Raw genomic sequence first — 21,429 nt, forward strand, 5'->3', positions numbered from 1 at the left:
TATAAAAAAAAAGCCTTGATGTATCTGCGATCAAATGTAGGAGAACCAGTTCCCCCCACCCTGCTTTAGAATTGTTTGGGTTTTTGTCTACAAAGTAGTGACATTTTAACTTAGAAGCATGTCGGAAAGGATGCTTCTGTTCAGTCATTGGTACCACTCTATGAGTCGAGTTCAGTTCCAACAGCTCTCACCAAGTGTTAATAGATTAAAGTTTAATAGCCCTGACACATATTTATGAATTTCATGACGTTCAAATTTGCAGGGCATCTACTCATGTGGATATTATTGCCTATTGCCATTCTCTAGTCATTAACATTTCTCCTGGAGGGGTATGTGTTGGTTTTCCAGTAGGAGCATGCACATTTGGAGACACTTATGCTCTGTCTCCCAACTCTTTAACATCCTTCCACATTTCTTTCAAGTTAGCTGTAGGTACTCACTGACTTTTTTTATCTTCTTTTCAGTATTCTTAAAAGCTTGGAGCAGAAATTTTAAGTGAAAGTCTGTCAGGCCCTCCTGTAATCCCCAGTGTCCATCTTGTTTCCCCTTCACTTTCAGTCCTCCATGTGACTCCCTGATGGAGCAAGTCAGAGTTGGTTGACTATATTTGGCCTTTACCAATAGATATGAAGCTGCAGAGAGTTTGGGGTTTGATAGAGAAGATCAGCAGCACCATCTAGTTAAAGGAGCTGGCTTTCCCCTGTTTAGTGGCCCAATATACCAACCTGGCTACTCACCCTCTCAACATTAGCCACCCTAGGTGTGATCCAGGTATCTAGTCCTATTGTAAATGAGGGCGAGCGGGTTCAGTGTTGCCACTGTTATTTGTTGGGGAGCAAGTCCTCTTATCTCCTCTTTCAGTTTCACAGGCTGCCAAGACTGTTGCCTTTAGACAGTGCTCTGTGTATCTGGGGTGGCAGGCGGCTGTGTTATGGTTGGTACTACCAATCTGTTTTCATACTCACCTCAACATGTTTTTGTGTGTGGGCCATGCTTCATATGTACTGTGAGACTTGTAGAGTTGCCACTGTATGTGAAAGTGGGGCTCATATGGTTGCATCCGCCCACATCTGTCATTGTGTTGGGCAAAGAGCATCACCATTCTAATTAGGATGTGTAAGCACTTTGTGGTCCCGTCCTGCGCTACATCCGAGTTGCATTGCGTCCTGCCAATATGGTTGCATCCGCCCACATCTGTCATTGTGTTGGGCAAAGAGCATCACCATTCTAATTAGGATGTGTAAGCACTTTGTGGTCCCGTCCTGCGCTACATCCGAGTTGCATTCCATTACAGCTGTAGATCCCATCCCGCTTTGCTCCGGGTATTAATAGTTGGGAATTGGGAAATGGGTCAGGTCCCAACAGGGTATAGAATTCTACTTTCCTCACAGGCCTTGTTTCACTACCGCCTATCGGGCTCTTGAGGGACTTCTACCCTGTACCAGGGGGAATGAGGACCACCGACAAGCCTCAGGCCACACCTCTCCAGAAGCCTAAGGCCAACCCTAGGAACCCAGAAATTCAGCACCTCCCTGGGGTCCACTCACCATTATTCTCTCCATTCTTAATTTGATTCCCATCAAGATGATTCTAAACGTTTACAACAAATTACTAACTGCTTTTTGTTGGGTTTTATGCTTCATGTCCAAAACTTTACTATCTCTTTCAATCGAAGGAGCGCGAAACTTTAGAACAGTGGATGCTAATATAGAACATCTCAATGATTTATGACAAACAAATGGAGGCTCTGTTACAAGTATTTGTCTATCTTTCACATGCAGTCCATCATGACATATGAATATCATAGTGGATAAAACGTCCTGCCAAGCTCCCTACTCAAAATGCCAGGTTCAGAATACTGGCAGGGCAGAAAGGGTGCTTGAATGAAATATGGTGATCTAAAATAAGTAAAAAATAATTATTTTAAACTATTCTGAATAGAGTTGGGGCAGACATTCACAATAAAGTATATGGGGTATTTATATCTATTAATTGATAACTAGCCTAAAATGTCATGCTTATTTTAAAGGCACCAGTAGGTGGGAGTGGAAGGATGCTAGAGGGGTAGGGGTTTAAGCATTTATATGTATTTTTGTGTCACATAACCAAAAGTTTGGAAATTGGTATTGAGCCATGACTTTATCCACTAGCCAAAAGTTGAAGACTAATACGGAGTCATGATTTTATTTCTACGCGAGAGTTGATTGAGCTTGGGACTTTATTTATAGTACAGAAAGGCATTATGCTTTGGAGCATTTCTATTTAAGAAAAGTTAAATAAGCTCAGAAAGAAAATGAAAGAAAATAAATTTGTGTCCAAACCTGATTTCCTAGTCTAGGAGGAAAAGGCTGGCAAATTTACTTAATACCAGTACATGGCCTCATAGCCTTTGTTTGTTGTTTGAAAGCTGCACTCCCATTTTGCAGTGGACTGGACCCGCAATGGAGGATCTGTACGTGGATGCAAGCTTTATGAAAAGGGGCAATGGCTGAGGGAGACCTCAGATAACTAAATGTGGAGCAAGATGGGCCAGAGTCCTACACATGTGGCTTCAGCAAGCTGGTGTGGAAAAGATTGTCAGTGATCTCAATGAGGATGTCACAGTTGATCTGATGTCACCAGTGATGTCATTTGTGATATCGTTTGTGACTTTATGGGTGAGGTCTTGAGCAGAGCATGAGAGGCTATGGCTGGAACTATTAGTAGTGTTTCAGTTCTGAACTGTGTTTCCTAGACTGAGGTTTTATATGAAGGTGTTGAGTGATTTTTCTTATAACAATTGGACATAAGATTGCACACCCTCTTCCTGGATCGCTGACCGAAAACCCTGGTGGGTGATGGTCCTAGGGATTCTTCATGTTACTGAATCGTGATGCACCTAATCTTGTCATTCAAGTATAGAATAGAGGCATATTTTTTGCTTAACCTCGTATGGACAGAAATTTCCCACATGTGAACAGATTTATTTTATGGTCAGACTTGGTGAGAACTAGATGCAGGTCACTTCTACGCCAATAATGTTAGACCATTGGATCCTACGTGCATTTTCCTTCTTTTTCTTATTACAGAAATGGATCCTACAAATCCAAGACACGGTTCAACCCACAGTCTGCCCTTTAAAACATGTTCCAACCCCCTCACTTGCCTAATCATGCTGGATTTCACTTTATGTCAGGGGTGTACATAGCTTCCCACTCAGGAATTAAAAACGGGTATTATGTACCAAATAAAAAACATGATAATAAGTAGCAACTAAAGTTGTTTGGGTGCCCAGCAAAGAAGCAGCATTAACATAGTTTTTAGAGTCAACCCTAAACAAACTTTTTCAAAAGTGATGATATCTGTGCCTCTCAAGTCATATTGTCTAAGCAAACAAATTAAGAGTGAGATTGTGTAGCATAAACAGCAATTAATACCTAATTAGCAGCTGTAAACATTGTGAAACATCCTTAATGGCAAAATCTGTGTTCTCTTTCCTAATAACATCCTCCCTATGCATAATGTGAAGACATAAGAATATAGATTTTAATATAAAATTAACAGTAAATGATATGCCTACAAGGATTTGTAAATGAAAAACAAACAAGTGCAAAAGGCACAATATCTAAAGTAGACCCAAGCCTTACATCTAAACACTGTTCCCCAGTACCTTATTGCACCTGAAAAATAAATTAAAGATTGCTAAACCGCCAGCGTCTCAAACAATGACCAATTCATTACAAGTATTTCGGTTTATAGAAAACCCTCATCAGTCGGGGCTGGTGATCGCTGACGGGGCTGGGGTGGGTGGAATGCAGTATTACAAGCCTCTAATTACAATGATCAAACAAAGGGTGAGGAGCCAACTTCCTCAACTTCCTTAAAATAATGGGGCCATGCAGTGTATTTTACAGCACAATTGTTATACAGGCCTTAGACTGGGAAAGGACACTCATGAAATTCTAAAGTATATACATTGTGGGCCCGATTCACATAGAGCCTCCGCGGTTGTGGCGGAATCTCTGCACTGCAGTTTCTCATTACAGAGATTATGCCACAAGTGCGGAGACACTTTGTGAATCGGGGTCCGCCAATTCACAAAGAGCCTCCGCGGTTGTGGCGGAACCTCTGCACTGCAGTTTCTCATTACAGAGATTATGCCACAAGTGCGGAGACAAAGAGCCTCCGCGGTCGTGGCGGAATCTCTGCACTGCAGTTTCTCATTACGGAGACACTTTGTGAATTGGGGCCCGATTCACAAAGAGCCTCCATGGTCGTGGCGGAATCTCTGCAGTGCAGTTTCTCATTACGGAGATTATGCCACAAGTGAGGAGACACTTTGTGAATCGGGGCCCGATTCACAAAGAGCCTCCGCGGTTGTAGCGGAATCTCTGCACTGCAGTTTCCCATTATGGAGATTATGCCACACGTGCAGAGACACTTTGTGAATCGGAGCCCGATTCACATAGAGCCTCCACGGTCGTGGCGGAATCTCTGCACTGCAGTTTCTCATTACGGAGATTATGCCACAAGTGCGGGGACACTTTGTGAATCGGAGCCCGATTCCGATAGAGCCTCAGCGGTCGTGGCGGAATCTCTGCATTGCAGTTTCTCATTACGGAGATAATGCCACAAGTGCGGGGACACTATGTGAATCGGAGCCCGATTCCGATAGAGCCTCAGCGGTCGTGGCGGAATCTCTGCATTGCAGTTTCTCATTACGGAGATAATGCCACAAGTGTGGAGACACTTTGTGAATCGGAGCCCGATTCCGATAGAGCCTCCGCGGTCGTGGCAGAATCTCTGCACTGCAGTTTCTCATTACGGAGATTATGCCACAAGTACAGAGACACTTTGTGAATCGGGTCCCGATTCACAAAGAGCCTCTACGGTCGTGGCGGAATCTCTGCACTGCAGTTTCACATTACGGAGATTATCCCACAAGTGTGAAGACTCTTTGTGAATCGGGCCCGATTCACAAAGAACCTCCACTTTTATCCGTGGATGCAAAATGTGCCTAAACACTGTGGTTTCCCCGCACTAGAAGCGAGAATGCTGAACAGACAAAAGTAATACTTCTCCAGTATAAAGTTGGAGTCACGTAGCTTAATGTGAAAGGATGAATCAGAAAAGATCTCTGCACTGTTGAAGTTAGGAATAAACAGAAAGCACACCAAACCAAATAGTAAAGTTACTTAACCCCATCCTAGGCATTAACGTTGCTAAAAAAAAATCAAAATGCAAATTCACCAAACCACCCATCAGTATAACCTATATTGATGGTCTTGCACACCCATCAGTGTAAACTAAATTGATGGTATTGATTAATTCTAAGCGAGAAAGATCCAAAATCACAACCCGTGCAAGGCGGTTATCATCCACATCTGACACCAGCACCTCTTCTTTGTCTATCTTCATGCTGTTTCTCTTTCTACTAAGACTGACATACATAGTTCATTACCTTGTGCTCTTCTTCTCTCATAACCTGTTCAATGAGCTCAGATTTTAAGTGAGGCTTGGAAAACTGCCCCGACAGCAGACCGTGTCCCACCTTAGACCTGACAAGACAAAGAAACAAACACCCTTTCAACTTTTCATGCGCATGGACAATTTTTATCAAAGTGAGATTAATTCTGCCTTAATTTTTTGCTTGTGTAACTTTAATAACATGAAGGTGGTGTATGAGACAGCGAAATAACACAATAGGGTTTGACCAATGTTGCCACTTCAGCACTGCCAATCTCCCACCTGACCAGCTCTTGCAATGTCCAGTGTGGTCAATACTTACATCTGTGTGTTGAAATCTTGTGTTGGGTCCAAAGGCGAGTAGTCAAATATTCTGGGAAGGTTGCCCACATACCTAATGATTGAAGAAAGACATTTGAACATGCTGAAATGACACAGTGTGTGGTTATGTTTTTACTATGATACCCCAAAACAATGAAGAATATGATAAACAAGTAAACGCTGTCATAATTATTACATTTAAAGTAATTTCTGAAAGTACTTTTCAAGTACATTCGACCAAGTTATGACACAAACTATTTTAAGCGATACTTAAATGAGTTTTATCAATCACTTGGAGGCCATCCATGCTGGATACACTCATGGGAGCTGAATTAGACCACATGTACTAACCTAAAAAAGAGCAGCCCAAATACTTTGTATATAAAGTACACAAACATGGGGCTAGATCTACGTACATCTGGCAGCAAAATACTGGTCGCAATTTGCATCCACTATTTCTGCGACCAGTGTGGTAATTTGCAAAGCAAGCTATGTACTAATGGGTCATTCTCAAATTAGCGAGTTGTAGTGGGCCACAATCTGACCTACCCTCATGCATTTTAATAAAGAAGCTTGCAAAATGTGCCCAACTAGGCATCACAGCCATCACATGGATGGTGGTCTGCTGAGGTAAGTAGACCACCATGTCTGTAATTGCATTTAAATAAAGCAATTTTTTTCTTTAAATGCAACCCGTTTTCCTTTAAAGGAAAACGCGATGTGTTTAAACAACAAAATTAAAAGTGTAATTTTTAGTTTTTAAGAGTAAACATTGGTCCATTGGACCACAATCTACTCTTAAAAAAACTTTTTTTAACATTCACAAAGGGGTAGGGGTCCTACTTCGTTCAAAAATCATTTAAGTTGAATTTTCCTCTCAGGGCGCAATAGCAAAACTACCATCAACAGTGGCCTCTGTGGTGGAAGGTGGGTGGGGTAGTGGGGGGCGGGGGGAAGAAGACTAGTGCTTCTATATGGTGGTAAGAAAAGTCCACCTAAACGCAGACAATGGAGTAGGCTGGATACTGGCACACTAGACTAATCTAAAACCCACCCATCAAGGCAATCCAGAGATGCTTACGGCTGGTGAACCTACTTTTCTATTTTGAAGTCATAACTGGGGCAGCATGAAAGTACGTTTAGTTCCACACCACCAATTATTGGTAAACTGCAGGATACAAGATTGATACAACTTAAAGCCAGTTTTTCACAATTTTTCACTATACAGTGAGCTGCTCAGGCTCAATAAAGCTTTGCAGCGGTTCTGGATCCATTTCGAGAAGAAAGCTACTTTACAACTGAAGAAAGGAGATGATTGCATCCTGTCTCCAAACGTCCAGCTGGACAAAACATGGAAAAACGCACCTAACCACCTACTTTCCACCTTTACCCCTGAGATGATTGCTTGATATTGTGTCCCTTTCTCAGGAGTTTCTAGTGATTTGACATCTTGAAGGTGGCCTCCAAATACCCAAGAGATTTTAATGGTTCCAAGATTACACAAGACATTAAAGTTGTACCCTCCATTTATTTTAAGAGACCACGCTGTGCATTTCTCCCTGTGCCAAATTGGTATGGGTTGTGCTTGTCTTTGTGGCCTAAAGATTACTGCCTGGTTGTGGGCATTACAGTATAAACCCAAAACAGTAACACAATACCCACAAATTTACAAACTTCACAAACTGGATCAGAAGGCAAGACGAAGTATCAGCCAGTTTTTCATTTACACAATTCACTACCAAGATGGAAGAATGGATCCTCAAAAGACATGCTGGTGGGGTAGAGTGTAAACAATCAAAATGAAGATAACTTCCAATGCAAACTACTCAATCATCATGATTCTTATCAGATTATCGAATTCCTTGTTTAAAAATATTGGCCTCCTTATCACAGAAACCTAACATTACAGAAATCTAACAATGTGAAAATCTTGATCCGCAAACAACATCTAAAGAAGCTTAAAGGAGGTAATTATATTGCACATTTCTAAAAATATCAATTTGATCCCATCATTCATCAGAGATGACTGTGGTTCCTTCCTGAGAATCATTCACCCACAGGTACAGAATATTATCTGACACGGCCCCTGCATACAAGTTATTAGATATTGTATACTTCCACGAAGATGTCTGTGGGAAATTGGGTTATTGGTCGGGGTGGGTGAAATCCTCAAGCAACAGCCACAATCCTTATCTGGGTGAACCACAAAGCATCACAACTTTAACCTACGCTAACCCTCTGGTAGCTGGGCACAAAAGCAGTCAGGCTTAACTCAGAAGCAAAATGTAAAATATTTATGCAGCACACAAACAATAAAAAAGTGAAAACACAACACAAGAAAAATTCCACAACAATTTAGAAAAATAGAGTAAAATGTAATATTTTATTTGAGACCAAAAAAACAAAAAATCTAATCAGTAGATAGCGAGCTATGCAATTTTAAGGATTTAATATAAGTATCGTGTCTAAAGGCACTTGCAGCTATCTGGTCATGCAAGACCCAGTAAAAGTTCAGGCCTACCACTATGAAGGATGGACTGGATACAGGGACCAAGTTAGTCCTGCTGAAAGAGTTACCTTCTAAAGTCCAACACAAAGAGTTCCGTTCACAGTAACGGAGACAACGAGTAACATGGAGAATGCCGCGGATGGTAGTTGCAGTAGCCTGAGGAGCAGTCCAGGCATCATGGACGGCTGTCGCCATAGCTCCAAGATTCTGTCAGGCATTGCAGAAGGTTGTTGTTGGAGGCAGTCATTGCGGGCTGTCGATGCTGTGCGCGAAGTGCAGATCTCACCATATTGCTGGCGGTCACTGTAGTGTGATGAGTAAGGTTCACCAGAGAATTTCACTGGCGGTTGGTGTGGGTGGAAAGTTCTGGGTCCAAACTAGCCCATTCGCAGTTGTAAAGAGCCCAAAACTTCAACTGATGCAACACCAAGGGCCAGATGTAGGTAATTCCTATTTACCTACTCTTAAATACCGAATCATACCGATTCGGTATTTAAAAGTAGGTAAATAGGAAGGGGGCAGATGTAGGTAATTCTTATTTTAGAATTACCGAATCGGTATGATTCGGTATTTACCGAATCGGTAAATACCGAATCCTGCAAGGGTGAACGGGGTGTCACTTTGACACCCTGTTTTGAAAGAACAAGATGCCAACCCCACCACTTTTCAAATGCTCATAAATCCGAGCCTACAAATCGAACTAAATTCCAGATTTGTACGGTATATTTTATTTATACCCTTTACTTAGAAGTTTTCAACATTTAAAAACAGAAATCATATGTCTGAGAAAGACACTCAACATGTAACAATCAACATGTAACAATACACAAAATCACAAATCCCTAAATGGATTATTTCAACAAACACAAGTAATATTGTACACCTTTTCTTATTGAACACTAGCAAACAATAAATCTTCCTTTTCTTATTGAGCACTAGCAACCAAAAGATCTTTGCACATATTCAAAACAGTCAATATTTAAACTCAATGATAGAGACACGTTCAAAGAAGAAAATCGAAGAACACAGATTAATTTGGGACATTAATCAGGCTCAGAAATCAATCCTGAATATTTCATGTTTCTTTCTATTCTGCCGGCGCGTTTTGAATCCGTGGACAAAGTACACGGACTCTCATCAGGGCTCAATCAATGGAGTTCTGTAAGGTGTGTTGAAGAAAAGAAAAAGAGAGAGCAGCGTGTCACCAACCATCATTAACTTATAGGTGACCGTACCACCTACCCCTTTAATCCCTTTCTGTACCTGTTAGTAAATCCGGAGCAATTATCGTGATGATCTTGTAACACCAACACCAACACTTTAGCGAGACAGTGTTATCTGCAAGATAACAGTAAACTCAGAATGTGCAAACATAGTGTGGTTCAAGTTATGCACGACGTGAGCAAGCCCAAAGAGAAGGGAGTTCATACCTTGGGCAGGCGTAAGTACTTCTCCCTGTCCCAGTTATCCAGTTTCTGTAAGGTCCTCTGTCGACCTGAAAATAGCATACCCAAGTCGCTACATTAGATTCAATGAGGCAGTATAGATTAAAGATGTAAAGTGTGTGCTAATTAGCACAAGCTTACCTGGAGGCACAGTGTGGAATCGAAAGCCTCTCAGCGATATTTTCTTCCCACTTAAGGTATCGATATATTCCAGCGGCCGTTCTACAATAAAAAAAGGGGGCGGGGCGGAGTATATATGTCGCCTAAGATCGGGGACATGCAAAGCGCCAGACAATGTATTATCTGCATCTAAGCACGTAACCCGTGCTGCTGGTGCACATGTATAAATATTTGCGTCGTACGTCAAATACGACAAGATACCAATTCTGAAACAGAATAGCGGTTCAGCTTGCTGCTTGTTAATCTATTTAACCGTGTGACAATAAACAGAGAGCTTCTGGTGCCCGTTTACCTGAAAATCAATGCTGCAGATACTCCGATCTGGCCGCTTTGTTTCCTTATCAGGCAGCCAGCGTTTTTTAAACAATGCCGCTCTGCACCTTTATCCTCGACCGGTACCTGGCAATGGACAATAGGAGACGTTTACTTATCGGCTCCGGTTAGAATCGCGGGTTATATAAATCCGCTTGTTGCTGCATGCACTCACCGATTTGGTCACAGCTCCATCGCTATAGACTGACTGAATCCATCCAAGTAAACCATCGCCATCTTAGGGGCGGGGATATAAACAAGGACCCAATGCATGGAATTGTGGTACCTGTAGTCACAACTGGGTTTCTGAAAAAATTAGTACACCTGCAGGAACGGTGGAGTGGAGTGCAGCACTACAAACCGCCATACAGTCAAAAGCTCATAGCCTTGAGACCTCGGACATGCTGTGCAGTCCAGTCTGGGCACTATTAAACCTCATAATTAAGAAGGCCTCTTTGCGCAATAAGGTTTCTTCAATATCGACAAGGCCTTTTCTATTGGGCATTGTAAATTGTACTGTCCATGTGAAATCAGTTTCTGCATGTTTTTTATCTGCAAAATGTTGGACCATGGGGGCACTAAGTACTTTATTTTTGATGCGGGAGCGGTGTTGTGTAATCCTTGTGTTTACTTGCTGGTTAGTTTTACCAATGTAAAGTTTTTGACAATCACAAACGATAGCGTACACAACATTTTTAGTCTTACAATTCGAGAAGCCCTTATTGGTCCATTTCACTCCCTTGTGTTGGAATTCACAACCCTCAAGACAGGACCCACAGGATACACAGTTACCACATTTGTGGTGTCCCTCCCTGATCTCTTGACTGGGTGAGAGCTTTCTGCTTAATTCAGAGACTCTGTCCCTCACCACCCCTTTTGTAAATATTTTTGTCCACCCTAAGCGTGGAAGGGTATTCTCAGATGTGAGACCCTTGCTCATTGCACCATCAGGATTCAAGCAAACCGGGCCGAAGACGGCTGTAATGCCAGAAACCGGTCCCCGGGAGCTTGTTTCCTTCCCAGTGTAAGAATTGGCTTTTGTAGTTTGGTTTGCCCTGTTCCCATCATGCACTGGGACAGGAACAGACTAATTTGCATACAGCCAGGTTCTGAAACTGGGATGGTGCAGTGAGCTAAAAAACGGTGATGGATCTAGCCCTGATCTCTTGACTGGGTGAGAGCTTTCTGCTTAATTCAGAGACTCTGTCCCTCACCACCCCTTTTGTAAATATTTTTGTCCACCCTAAGCGTGGAAGGGTATTCTCAGATGTGAGACCCTTGCTCATTGCACCATCAGGATTCAAGCAAACCGGGCCGAAGACGGCTGTAATGCCAGAAACCGGTCCCCGGGAGCTTGTTTCCTTCCCAGTGTAAGAATTGGCTTTTGTAGTTTGGTTTGCCCTGTTCCCATCATGCACTGGGACAGGAACAGACTAATTTGCATACAGCCAGGTTCTGAAACTGGGATGGTGCAGTGAGCTAAAAAACGGTGATGGATCTAGCCCTGATCTCTTGACTGGGTGAGAGCTTTCTGCTTAATTCAGAGACTCTGTCCCTCACCACCCCTTTTGTAAATATTTTTGTCCACCCTAAGCGTGGAAGGGTATTCTCAGATGTGAGACCCTTGCTCATTGCACCATCAGGATTCAAGCAAACCGGGCCGAAGACGGCTGTAATGCCAGAAACCGGTCCCCGGGAGCTTGTTTCCTTCCCAGTGTAAGAATTGGCTTTTGTAGTTTGGTTTGCCCTGTTCCCATCATGCACTGGGACAGGAACAGACTAATTTGCATACAGCCAGGTTCTGAAACTGGGATGGTGCAGTGAGCTAAAAAACGGTGATGGATCTAGCCCTGATCTCTTGACTGGGTGAGAGCTTTCTGCTTAATTCAGAGACTCTGTCCCTCACCACCCCTTTTGTAAATATTTTTGTCCACCCTAAGCGTGGAAGGGTATTCTCAGATGTGAGACCCTTGCTCATTGCACCATCAGGATTCAAGCAAACCGGGCCGAAGACGGCTGTAATGAGGTTTAATAGTGCCCAGACTGGACTGCACAGCATGTCCGAGGTCTCAAGGCTATGAGCTTTTGACTGTATGGCGGTTTGTAGTGCTGCACTCCACTCCACCGTTCCTGCAGGTGTACTAATTTTTTCAGAAACCCAGTTGTGACTACAGGTACCACAATTCCATGCATTGGGTCCTTGTTTATATCCCCGCCCCTAAGATGGCGATGGTTTACTTGGATGGATTCAGTCAGTCTATAGCGATGGAGCTGTGACCAAATCGGTGAGTGCATGCAGCAACAAGCGGATTTATATAACCCGCGATTCTAACCGGAGCCGATAAGTAAACGTCTCCTATTGTCCATTGCCAGGTACCGGTCGAGGATAAAGGTGCAGAGCGGCATTGTTTAAAAAACGCTGGCTGCCTGATAAGGAAACAAAGCGGCCAGATCGGAGTATCTGCAGCATTGATTTTCAGGTAAACGGGCACCAGAAGCTCTCTGTTTATTGTCACACGGTTAAATAGATTAACAAGCAGCAAGCTGAACCGCTATTCTGTTTCAGAATTGGTATCTTGTCGTATTTGACGTACGACGCAAATATTTATACATGTGCACCAGCAGCACGGGTTACGTGCTTAGATGCAGATAATACATTGTCTGGCGCTTTGCATGTCCCCGATCTTAGGCGACATATATACTCAGCCCCGCTCCCTTTTTTTATTGTAGAACGGCCGCTGGAATATATCGATACCTTAAGTGGGAAGAAAATATCGCTGAGAGGCTTTCGATTCCACACTGTGCCTCCAGGTAAGCTTGTGCTAATTAGCACACACTTTACATCTTTAATCTATACTGCCTCATTGAATCTAATGTAGCGACTTGGGTATGCTATTTTCAGGTCGACAGAGGACCTTACAGAAACTGGATAACTGGGACAGGGAGAAGTACTTACGCCTGCCCAAGGTATGAACTCCCTTTTCTTTGGGCTTGCTCACGTCGTGCATAACTTGAACCACACTATGTTTGCACATTCTGAGTTTACTGTTATCTTGCAGATAACACTGTCTCGCTAAAGTGTTGGTGTTACAAGATCATCACGATAATTGCTCCGGATTTACTAACAGGTACAGAAAGGGATTAAAGGGGTAGGTGGTACGGTCACCTATAAGTTAATGATGGTTGGTGAAACGCTGCTCTCTCTTTTTCTTTTCTTGAACACACCTTACAGAACTCCATTGATTGAGCCCTGATGAGAGCTCGTGTACTTTGTCCACGGATTCGAAACGCGTCGGCAGAACAGAAAGAAACATGAAATATTCAGGATTGATTTCTGAGCCTGATTAATGTCCCAAATTAATCTGTGTTCTTCGATTTTCTTCTTTGAATGTGTCTCTATCATTGAGTTTAAATTTTGACTGTTTTGAATATGTGCAAAGATCTATTGGTTGCTAGTGCTCAATAAAAAAAGGAAGATTTATTGTTTGCTAGTGTTCAATAAGAAAAGGTGTACAATATTACTTGTGTTTGTTGAAATAATCCATTTAGGGATTTGTGATTTTTTGTATTGTTACATGTTGATTGTTACATGTTGAGTGTCTTTCTCAGACATATGATTTCTGTTTTTAAATGTTGAAAACTTCTAAGTAAAGGGTATAAATAAAATATACCGTACAAATCTGGAATTTAGTTCGATTTGTAGGCTCGGATTTATGAGCATTTGAAAAGTGGTGGGGTTGGCATCTTGTTCTTTCAAAACTATTATATGGTCCAGCTGACCCTACGTCCCAGGACCTACCTCCTAACTATCCAAACTTTGACACCCTGTAGCACCCCAATTCTAGGCTTGTGTGCCATGTGGCACACAGACATGCCCTAAGGGCATGTCTGTGTGTCACATGGCACAGGTGTACATGCACAGATGTGCATGTACACCTGAATTCTGTATTTTACCACCCAATTGTATTGGGTGATAAAATTCCGAATTCTGAAGGCCTGTAGCACTGTAAACAGTGCTACCTACATCAGGGATTTACCGAATTGGTAAAATTACCGATTCGGTATTTTACAGAATCGGTAAATTTACTGATTCGGTAAATTTACCGATTCTGTAAAATAATGGCCCCTACATCTCAAAAACCAATTACTGGTCGGTAACGGCCGAAATCGGCCTCAAGCAGCAGGGTGTCCTTCTTCTTTTATAGTATCCATAGTTTCAGGAGTGTATTGAGTAGTTGGGTCTGAGGGTTCAATATTTATACCTGGTGCCAGCTTTAAAGAAGGTGAAACTTCAGGAGATTCCCCCTTCTTCCTGCTTCCAAGCTTTGGCTCAAGCTTAACTCCAGGCACAAGAAACAGTGTGAAGTTCTCTGTGTGTGAGCAGGGCCCAGCCTATTGATGTGTAAGTGGGGCTGTGTACAGCTCTACCCCCAACCTGCCAGTGTTGGCCAATGCTCGCACATCTAGTCCCTCTATTGTGTGGCTTTCTGGGAGGAATATACAAAGGCTAACTGCCAGCCCCACACACCTAGTCATGTGAATCTGGAACACGCTGTAGGCACCAAATGGATAGGGCTCAAAAATGCTAAATTTCTAAAACGTGGCATTTTCAGACTTGTGATTTAAAATTTGAGTTTACTATTCAAGAGGGTTTTTAATTACAATTCCTCAGACACCAAATGTGACTTTCTTAACTGCTCCAAATCAAACGCTATCACTTATTAAATGTAATAAGGTAACCTAATTTTATCCTGTAGGAGAGAAAGGTCTCACAGTAGTGAAAAACGAATGTAGGAGTTTTTATATGAAATGCAAAACTTAAACGTACATGTCAAATCTTTTAAATACAGTGCACCCTGCCCTATGAGCTGTTTAGGGCCTACTCTACAGGTGACTTATATGAATTTAAAAGGAAGATTTAGGCATGGCAAAAGGTTTATTTTGGCAGGTCGAAATAGCAGGCATGGGACCTGTTGGAAAGGTTACTTAAGTGGGTAGCATAATCAGTTTTACAGACCAACCAGTAGCATTTAATTTACAAGCCCTCGGTACCTATGGTACAACTTTACTAGGGAATTGCAAGTACATTTAATGTGCCAATTAGGTGTAAGCTAATTTTATCGACATGATGGTGGGGTTGCGTCTTCTCGTATCCAGGGTGTTGGACTTGGTATCTCACTGTTGCCCATATGTGGAAATAATCTTAGCTGGTGTTGTGGTCTGATCTGTTAATTCCATTGAAAACCTTTCCCAGCTAGTCAGTGGGATCTCGCCGTTTGTGGCAGTAATGGTAGGGAAGCAACCGAGCATTTTATATGCTTAAGGTTAATCGTATACCCTGGGGTTCCTTGATCCTTAGCAGGAACATATGTTTCTAGGCCTAGATGTAAGGTTATTTCCTGTGGCTGGTGATCGCATTCCAGGTTCTCCCCAAACCCATAAAGCCCTGACTTTCCAGGTTCTCTCCAAGCCCATAAGAACTGTCTTTCTCATCTCTGTGGATTTTGAGCCTAGCCCTAGTACAAAAAGTAAAAGAAAAAAAGATTGCATAAACAGCTGTTATTCTCTTGACCGTGGTTTTATATAGTGTGAAGAGTTACTCTGCGTTATTATTCAAGTTGTTTTTTGCTATGCTAGGTATGAGGGTCAAAAGAAATTTGCCATACAGATTCTCTTCCCTGATCCAGACTATTTGGAATGTCCTCCCTCTTGCTGAATAATCTGTCACACACATGTGAGGCCACTCACCCACTCACTGGTTTGATCCCTACATTAAAACTCCCCTGGATACACTAACAGTTTATACACTCTGTCTCAGCTTACTTATCAAGTTTCTTTCTCTCTTCTCAGAGTCTTTCACCATGTGAAAGAAGGGCAAAGCCAACTTCTGTTGTTGGCAGGTGGCACAATAACACCAACCAGCTGCTATTATAGTAAATGGTGAACTACTGTTGCGAAGAACTAAGCAAAAGCACCCAGTCAGTCCTTGGTGAAAGTTATTTTAGTACATCTTACAAAATTACAGACATCTCAATGGCAAATGAAGAGGGGCTACTCACGCTCGTTGAAATTCCGGGATACTGAAAATGATCTGCATCACAGTGCTGATGTAGCAGCTATTTCCCAAGTTCTTTACACCAGTGAATCCTGGACCAAACATTGGTTTTAACTTCATTCCAGACTCCTGTATAACTTCCCATTCAGTTATTCTTGGTGTGACCACATTGTCCACCACTCCATTCTCGGTCTGAAGGGGAAGACATTAAGATGTACAAATTTAAATAGTCTTGAAAAAGGTACCAATAAGTAAATATGTACAGTGCTAAATGTTAATATGTAAAACTTTTGATTTAGTTTTTGGTTTGCCAAACACTTTTCCCATGCTATTGGAGACGCCACTTATATAAAATGTTGATGGAGAGTGTTGTACCCTTTTTTTTACATGAACTTGTTACTGTAAGAATAAAAACTGAGCAGTCTTTCTTGCAAAAAGGCACTATCACATGTGATACCTCACATTTCAAAGTAGGTGTCCCCCTGGAGCAAATCAACCGTATCCTGTGGTTTTATTATATCAGGCATACTTTAAATAGACTAGGGCGGCCAGATCTATCTAATTTCACTGACAAAATAAAAAAAGATGACTTGGCCTGGGTAAAACCACAATTTCTGAACCTCATGATGGCGGGGGGAGAGGAGACTAAGTTAACAAAATCCTCAGTAAAAACGTACGTTTTTGTTAAAAACCTCCCCTCATATTGAACCGTACCTGAGAATTGCCACAAAGCCCTTCTACTGCCTCCTTTTAACTAGGCTTTGTTTTAATTGAATTAATTTCTTTTTAGGTAATCAGCAAGGCTGGAGTAGGGCGTGTGATTTAGGTCCTTGCACATGTGACATTTTTTCGAATCAAGACACTATGCACTTTATAATGGTCTGTGAGCATTACAATGTTATTCGCAGGAGGTTTTTAATTTCTATTTTAAGGGGAAACGGCTTTATACAGGTAAAACCCACCTTGCTATATCTTCAGTTGCTGAATGACCCATGGGAGATTTTTAACACTGCAAGTTTCTTAGTCGCAGCTATTAGACTTAGGAAACAAATGACACCCCATGATAAATATTTAAAGCGGATCCTCTGTGCATACATGTTTATCGTTTTTATAGTTTTGATGCTGGCATTTTTAACTGGGAGTTGTTTTTACTGTGGTGATTTACCGCTATATATGAACTACTGGATGCTAGGGCTTTTAGGTGATGTAATGAAGTTTGTTCCTGTAATAATATTTTTATTAGGTCGTCCATATTCATTGATGATTTGTATTTTAGATGTTTTTATTATGTAGTTTACGTATATGTATTGTACTTTTATGGTTTTTATTACACAAATAAAGTGGTTTTGATGATGATGATGATGATCCTTCACATTTCAAAGTAGGCACTATAGGAAGTTAGGAAACAGTTTGCAGTTTAAATGTTTCCTGCAGTAGACAAAACATTTGTATAAATTCCCAAATTGATAGCATTGTTTTATTTGGGGATACAGTCTTAAAAACACTCTCTTTAAAACGGAGTACTGAACTAATCTCTACCCATCGCCACAGAGGACAGGGGGTCTGCCAAGAATGCATTCAAGATGTGTGGATGACCCCATTAGGGTGGTAGCCAGGCATTCTCCTGCACCAACAACCCCTTAATTCTGTGGACATCACTGACCCTCTTCCAACACTGGCACCCACTTGCCTCTGTCCTGTTTGGCTAAGACTTGAGCCCATCTCCAGCCTTTGGGCCTGAGTGCTGGAAGAAGTGTTGCAAGCTGTAAAAACAGGTCCCCTGCCCAGCTATGAAGACGTCTAGCATACAGCTGGCCTAAGTGCTCACCTGATTCTGATCTCAAGCAAGGACATGCCAGGGCCTTTCTGTGCCCCCTCCCTTGTCCTTGTGGATTCACTCTCATTTGGAGCCAAAGGTCAGGGATCAAACTGTGGGAGCCGTCTCTCTTGGACTTGAAACCATGTGCCCACTATTGCTACCACTTTTGGGCAAAGAGTAATCTAACCCTAAACTGGGAGATGGATCAGACCCTTTTCCTCAAAACACAATTGTAAAACCAGAAAAGTAGTATCAATAACTAAACTATATATGTGTTAATGTTTTATTAAGGTTTTCATTAAGTTACATCAAATATGAAATAAGTGACTTTGACCCAATGAAAAGCTTGCTAAAAATATTAAAACGTGTATATCTTAGTTCCACATATTGTAATTGTATTAATAAAGCGCTTAGTACCCCTGATGAGGTTATTTGAGTTTTTACAGGAGTACGGTGGTATTTATTTGGAACTTCGTATATGCTTCATGGCACTGCAACAGTACAATGGTCACTGCAAAGAACATCTTACAGAGGAGGTAGTTGTTGTGTTTCTCTATTTGCCCATTACCAGAAAATTCATCCATCATGTATCATTTGAAATAATAATGAAAAATTCACCAAAGCGGTATCATCAGGAAAAGCAAGTGCTTCTCACATGGGATAAAGGGCATTGTGCAGATAGTGCCAATTGAAGCGTGCCCCAGGCAGCGTAGACTCCACTCAGGTTATGTTCAGGAGATCAGGCAAGTCAGATGAGCCACAGAGGAGGCTCTTAAAAGCTCTGCAGGCTTCCTACCTAAAACCAGCTCTTATATTCAAACCAGCTCATTGTGTTTGAGGGTTGGGATTGGAAATGTTTCAAACTTGACTCAGTTAGTCAAAGCTGCAATATGACTCTGTTGATCCATGAATATGAAAAGACATATTCAAATATATTACACTAGGTTTTGCAATCACACTATAAACACTATCTTTAATTTGTTTATAATCGGTGTCTTATGGCACACCAGTTGCCGATTATGAAGAATTTACATCAGAGCATAACTACTAAAACTTATTAAAGTTGAGTTCAGGACATCACAATGCCTATGGCCAGAAGCCAAATAGGAAGGAGGGTCAGGTCATAAGCATGAGTAAAGCAGCTGTTTAAAGCAGGAACGAACTGTGACTTTTCTTTCTTCTCTGTTTTTCAGAGTAGTGACAAGCAGAAAGAAGATATTTATGGCAACGTGTATATTTTTTGCAATCCTGTGTTAAATATGGAATCATTATAATCTGAGGTATTAAACTGATTTTGATATCTTTTGCAACAAATATATAACAGCTTTTTTAATGTGTTTAATTTTGCACTTGATTAAATTTTTATTTTTATTGTTTGCCAACAAGCTCTCTCTTTCATATACAAGAGCTATGCAGAAGGATTTAAATGGTTTGTGGTAAAGGTGATGGTGTGACTATGTATTATAAGGAATACATTTTCCCTGCTGTACATGATAAGGATATTACAAGTCACCTCGGAGTTCCATATAGCCTTATAAAGGAACTCGGCCTTCAGCCTTGTTCCTCTATATCAGTGGTACTCAAAGTACAGCCTGCGGACTGCTGGTAGCCCGCCAAACCTTGCCTTGTGGCCCGCACACCTTCCTGTCTGGAAACATGCCAAACGGCAGCAGAGAAATAAAGCAAGCTGCTCTATTCCGTTTTTATTCTGCTGCTGATAACAAACCAACATCGCTTGGTGACTCTGGGCTTTTTTTCTATAGTCAGTTGGGCTTGTTCTATGAGCTGAGCTGCCTTGCTTATAGAACATTCTGAAGTGATTACAGAAACAACGCTCATACTCAGAAATCAAAGAAAACAATATAACAAGGGTACATTAATTTTGATCTTCAGGCTATGTGCTTTGTTCCTACATCTAGTTCAGCTTGTACTATCAGCAAGGCAACCCTGCTCATAGGTGATAGCTGAGCAGACTTGCAGGGCATAGGAAAAGTATGGGAACTACGAACAGGAGTAGAAGAAGACAGGGTTAGTGAGTATGTGGAGGTTGCTATTGGGTAGCTAAAAAACACAAATTGATCTATAAAATGTTCTTGGTCTTTAATCTGCATGTAACTGTATATAAACTGTAATGCACACACCTTAAATTAAACATGAATGCAAGTTAAACTAATATCTGGAAAAGATGATGTTTTGGTAGGTAAGGGCAGTTTAATCACTACAGAGTTTAGATTAAATCTAGGTCATTGACTTGAATCCTGGTTGGTGCACTGGGGGAAATTTTTAGGTGCTATTGGGCCCCATCCCATGATAGTAAACACAGTGAATATTTAGATAATTTGTTTAAAAATGTATTACACACAATATAACAGACTACAAAACTTAAAAAAGTATAAAATACACACAGTATGAGATGCTGCTGCAAATGTGCAAAAAGACTTCAAAGAAAACATTTTCGACTAATCTTTTCAAAAGGTGCAGATTTCTTTTCTGTCCCCAAAAAGCCCCACTTCACCCAGCCTCCCTGAGCTTTCAGCAGCATGTGTGTGGCCCTCGAGCACATCCCTTACTGTACTTGTTGGCCCCCAAGAAAATGTTTGTGATCACCCATGCTCTATATGACCATGGACCTCCTTGGTGACTTGCAATATCCTTATAATGTGCATCAGGGTGTCCTTTGTCCCATATATTAAACTTAATTATAATAGCTTACCTTGTTCATCTGCAGCATATCAATTCCAAAATGTGCCAAATGCTTAGCTATGTGTGGGTCGATGACCGCCTCCTCTTCCTCAAAAGAATACACATCTGCAAATGCACCAGAAGAAGGCACTGTATTATTGTCCCAATACCCAAACTAACTGGATGGCTCAATTTTTTAAATCTACCCTGGTGCACAAGGCAGTTTTTTTGTAGCCACATCTTATAACTCCCACTCAGCAGCACACATTGTACTTTCAAAGACATCTGTATGTCACAGAGACCTTGGCACTTAAAAGACTCTCCTGTATTTCATTCAAAAATCGATCTTGTAAAGTACACTGCACATCATTATACTGTTAATATTAATAACTAATATTACAACACATCATTCGGCATCCACAGTCAGCTTTACTGACAAAGCACAACACTCTCAATGCATATTATTTTCACTTAACTATTACACCCATATTTATAGGTCATGCTATGTGGTTGGTTTCATAATTCGCAGAGTGCAAAACAAAATCGCAAAATTACAAGTAATTTTTGCACAATTACACGTATTACACGAAATGCATTTCACAGGGATCTCGAGTAACTTTACTCTGCAAGGATATGCCCTTCAAGAAGAAAATGATTCTCG

The 21,429-nt window shown here is 41.5% G+C and overlaps 1 protein-coding gene across 1 annotated transcript in view; it reads right to left on the reverse strand.

The window, feature by feature from the left end:
• USP13 (ubiquitin specific peptidase 13) overlaps positions 1 to 21,429 on the reverse strand; it is a 365,038-nt gene that overhangs the window by 149,609 nt on the left and 194,000 nt on the right. Inside the window, exons 7-10 of the mRNA XM_086944367.1 lie at positions 20,800 to 20,894; positions 16,272 to 16,459; positions 5,768 to 5,839; positions 5,441 to 5,537 (exon numbers count right to left, since the gene is read on the reverse strand). Of these exons, the coding sequence (XP_086800493.1) occupies positions 5,441 to 5,537; positions 5,768 to 5,839; positions 16,272 to 16,459; positions 20,800 to 20,894 (452 nt within the window). The remainder of the gene's footprint in view (positions 1 to 5,440; positions 5,538 to 5,767; positions 5,840 to 16,271; positions 16,460 to 20,799; positions 20,895 to 21,429) is intronic.

This window comes from Lissotriton vulgaris, chromosome 11, assembly GCF_964263255.1.
Source record: "Lissotriton vulgaris chromosome 11, aLisVul1.2, whole genome shotgun sequence".
In the NCBI taxonomy this organism is placed as follows: Eukaryota; Metazoa; Chordata; class Amphibia; order Caudata; family Salamandridae; genus Lissotriton; species Lissotriton vulgaris.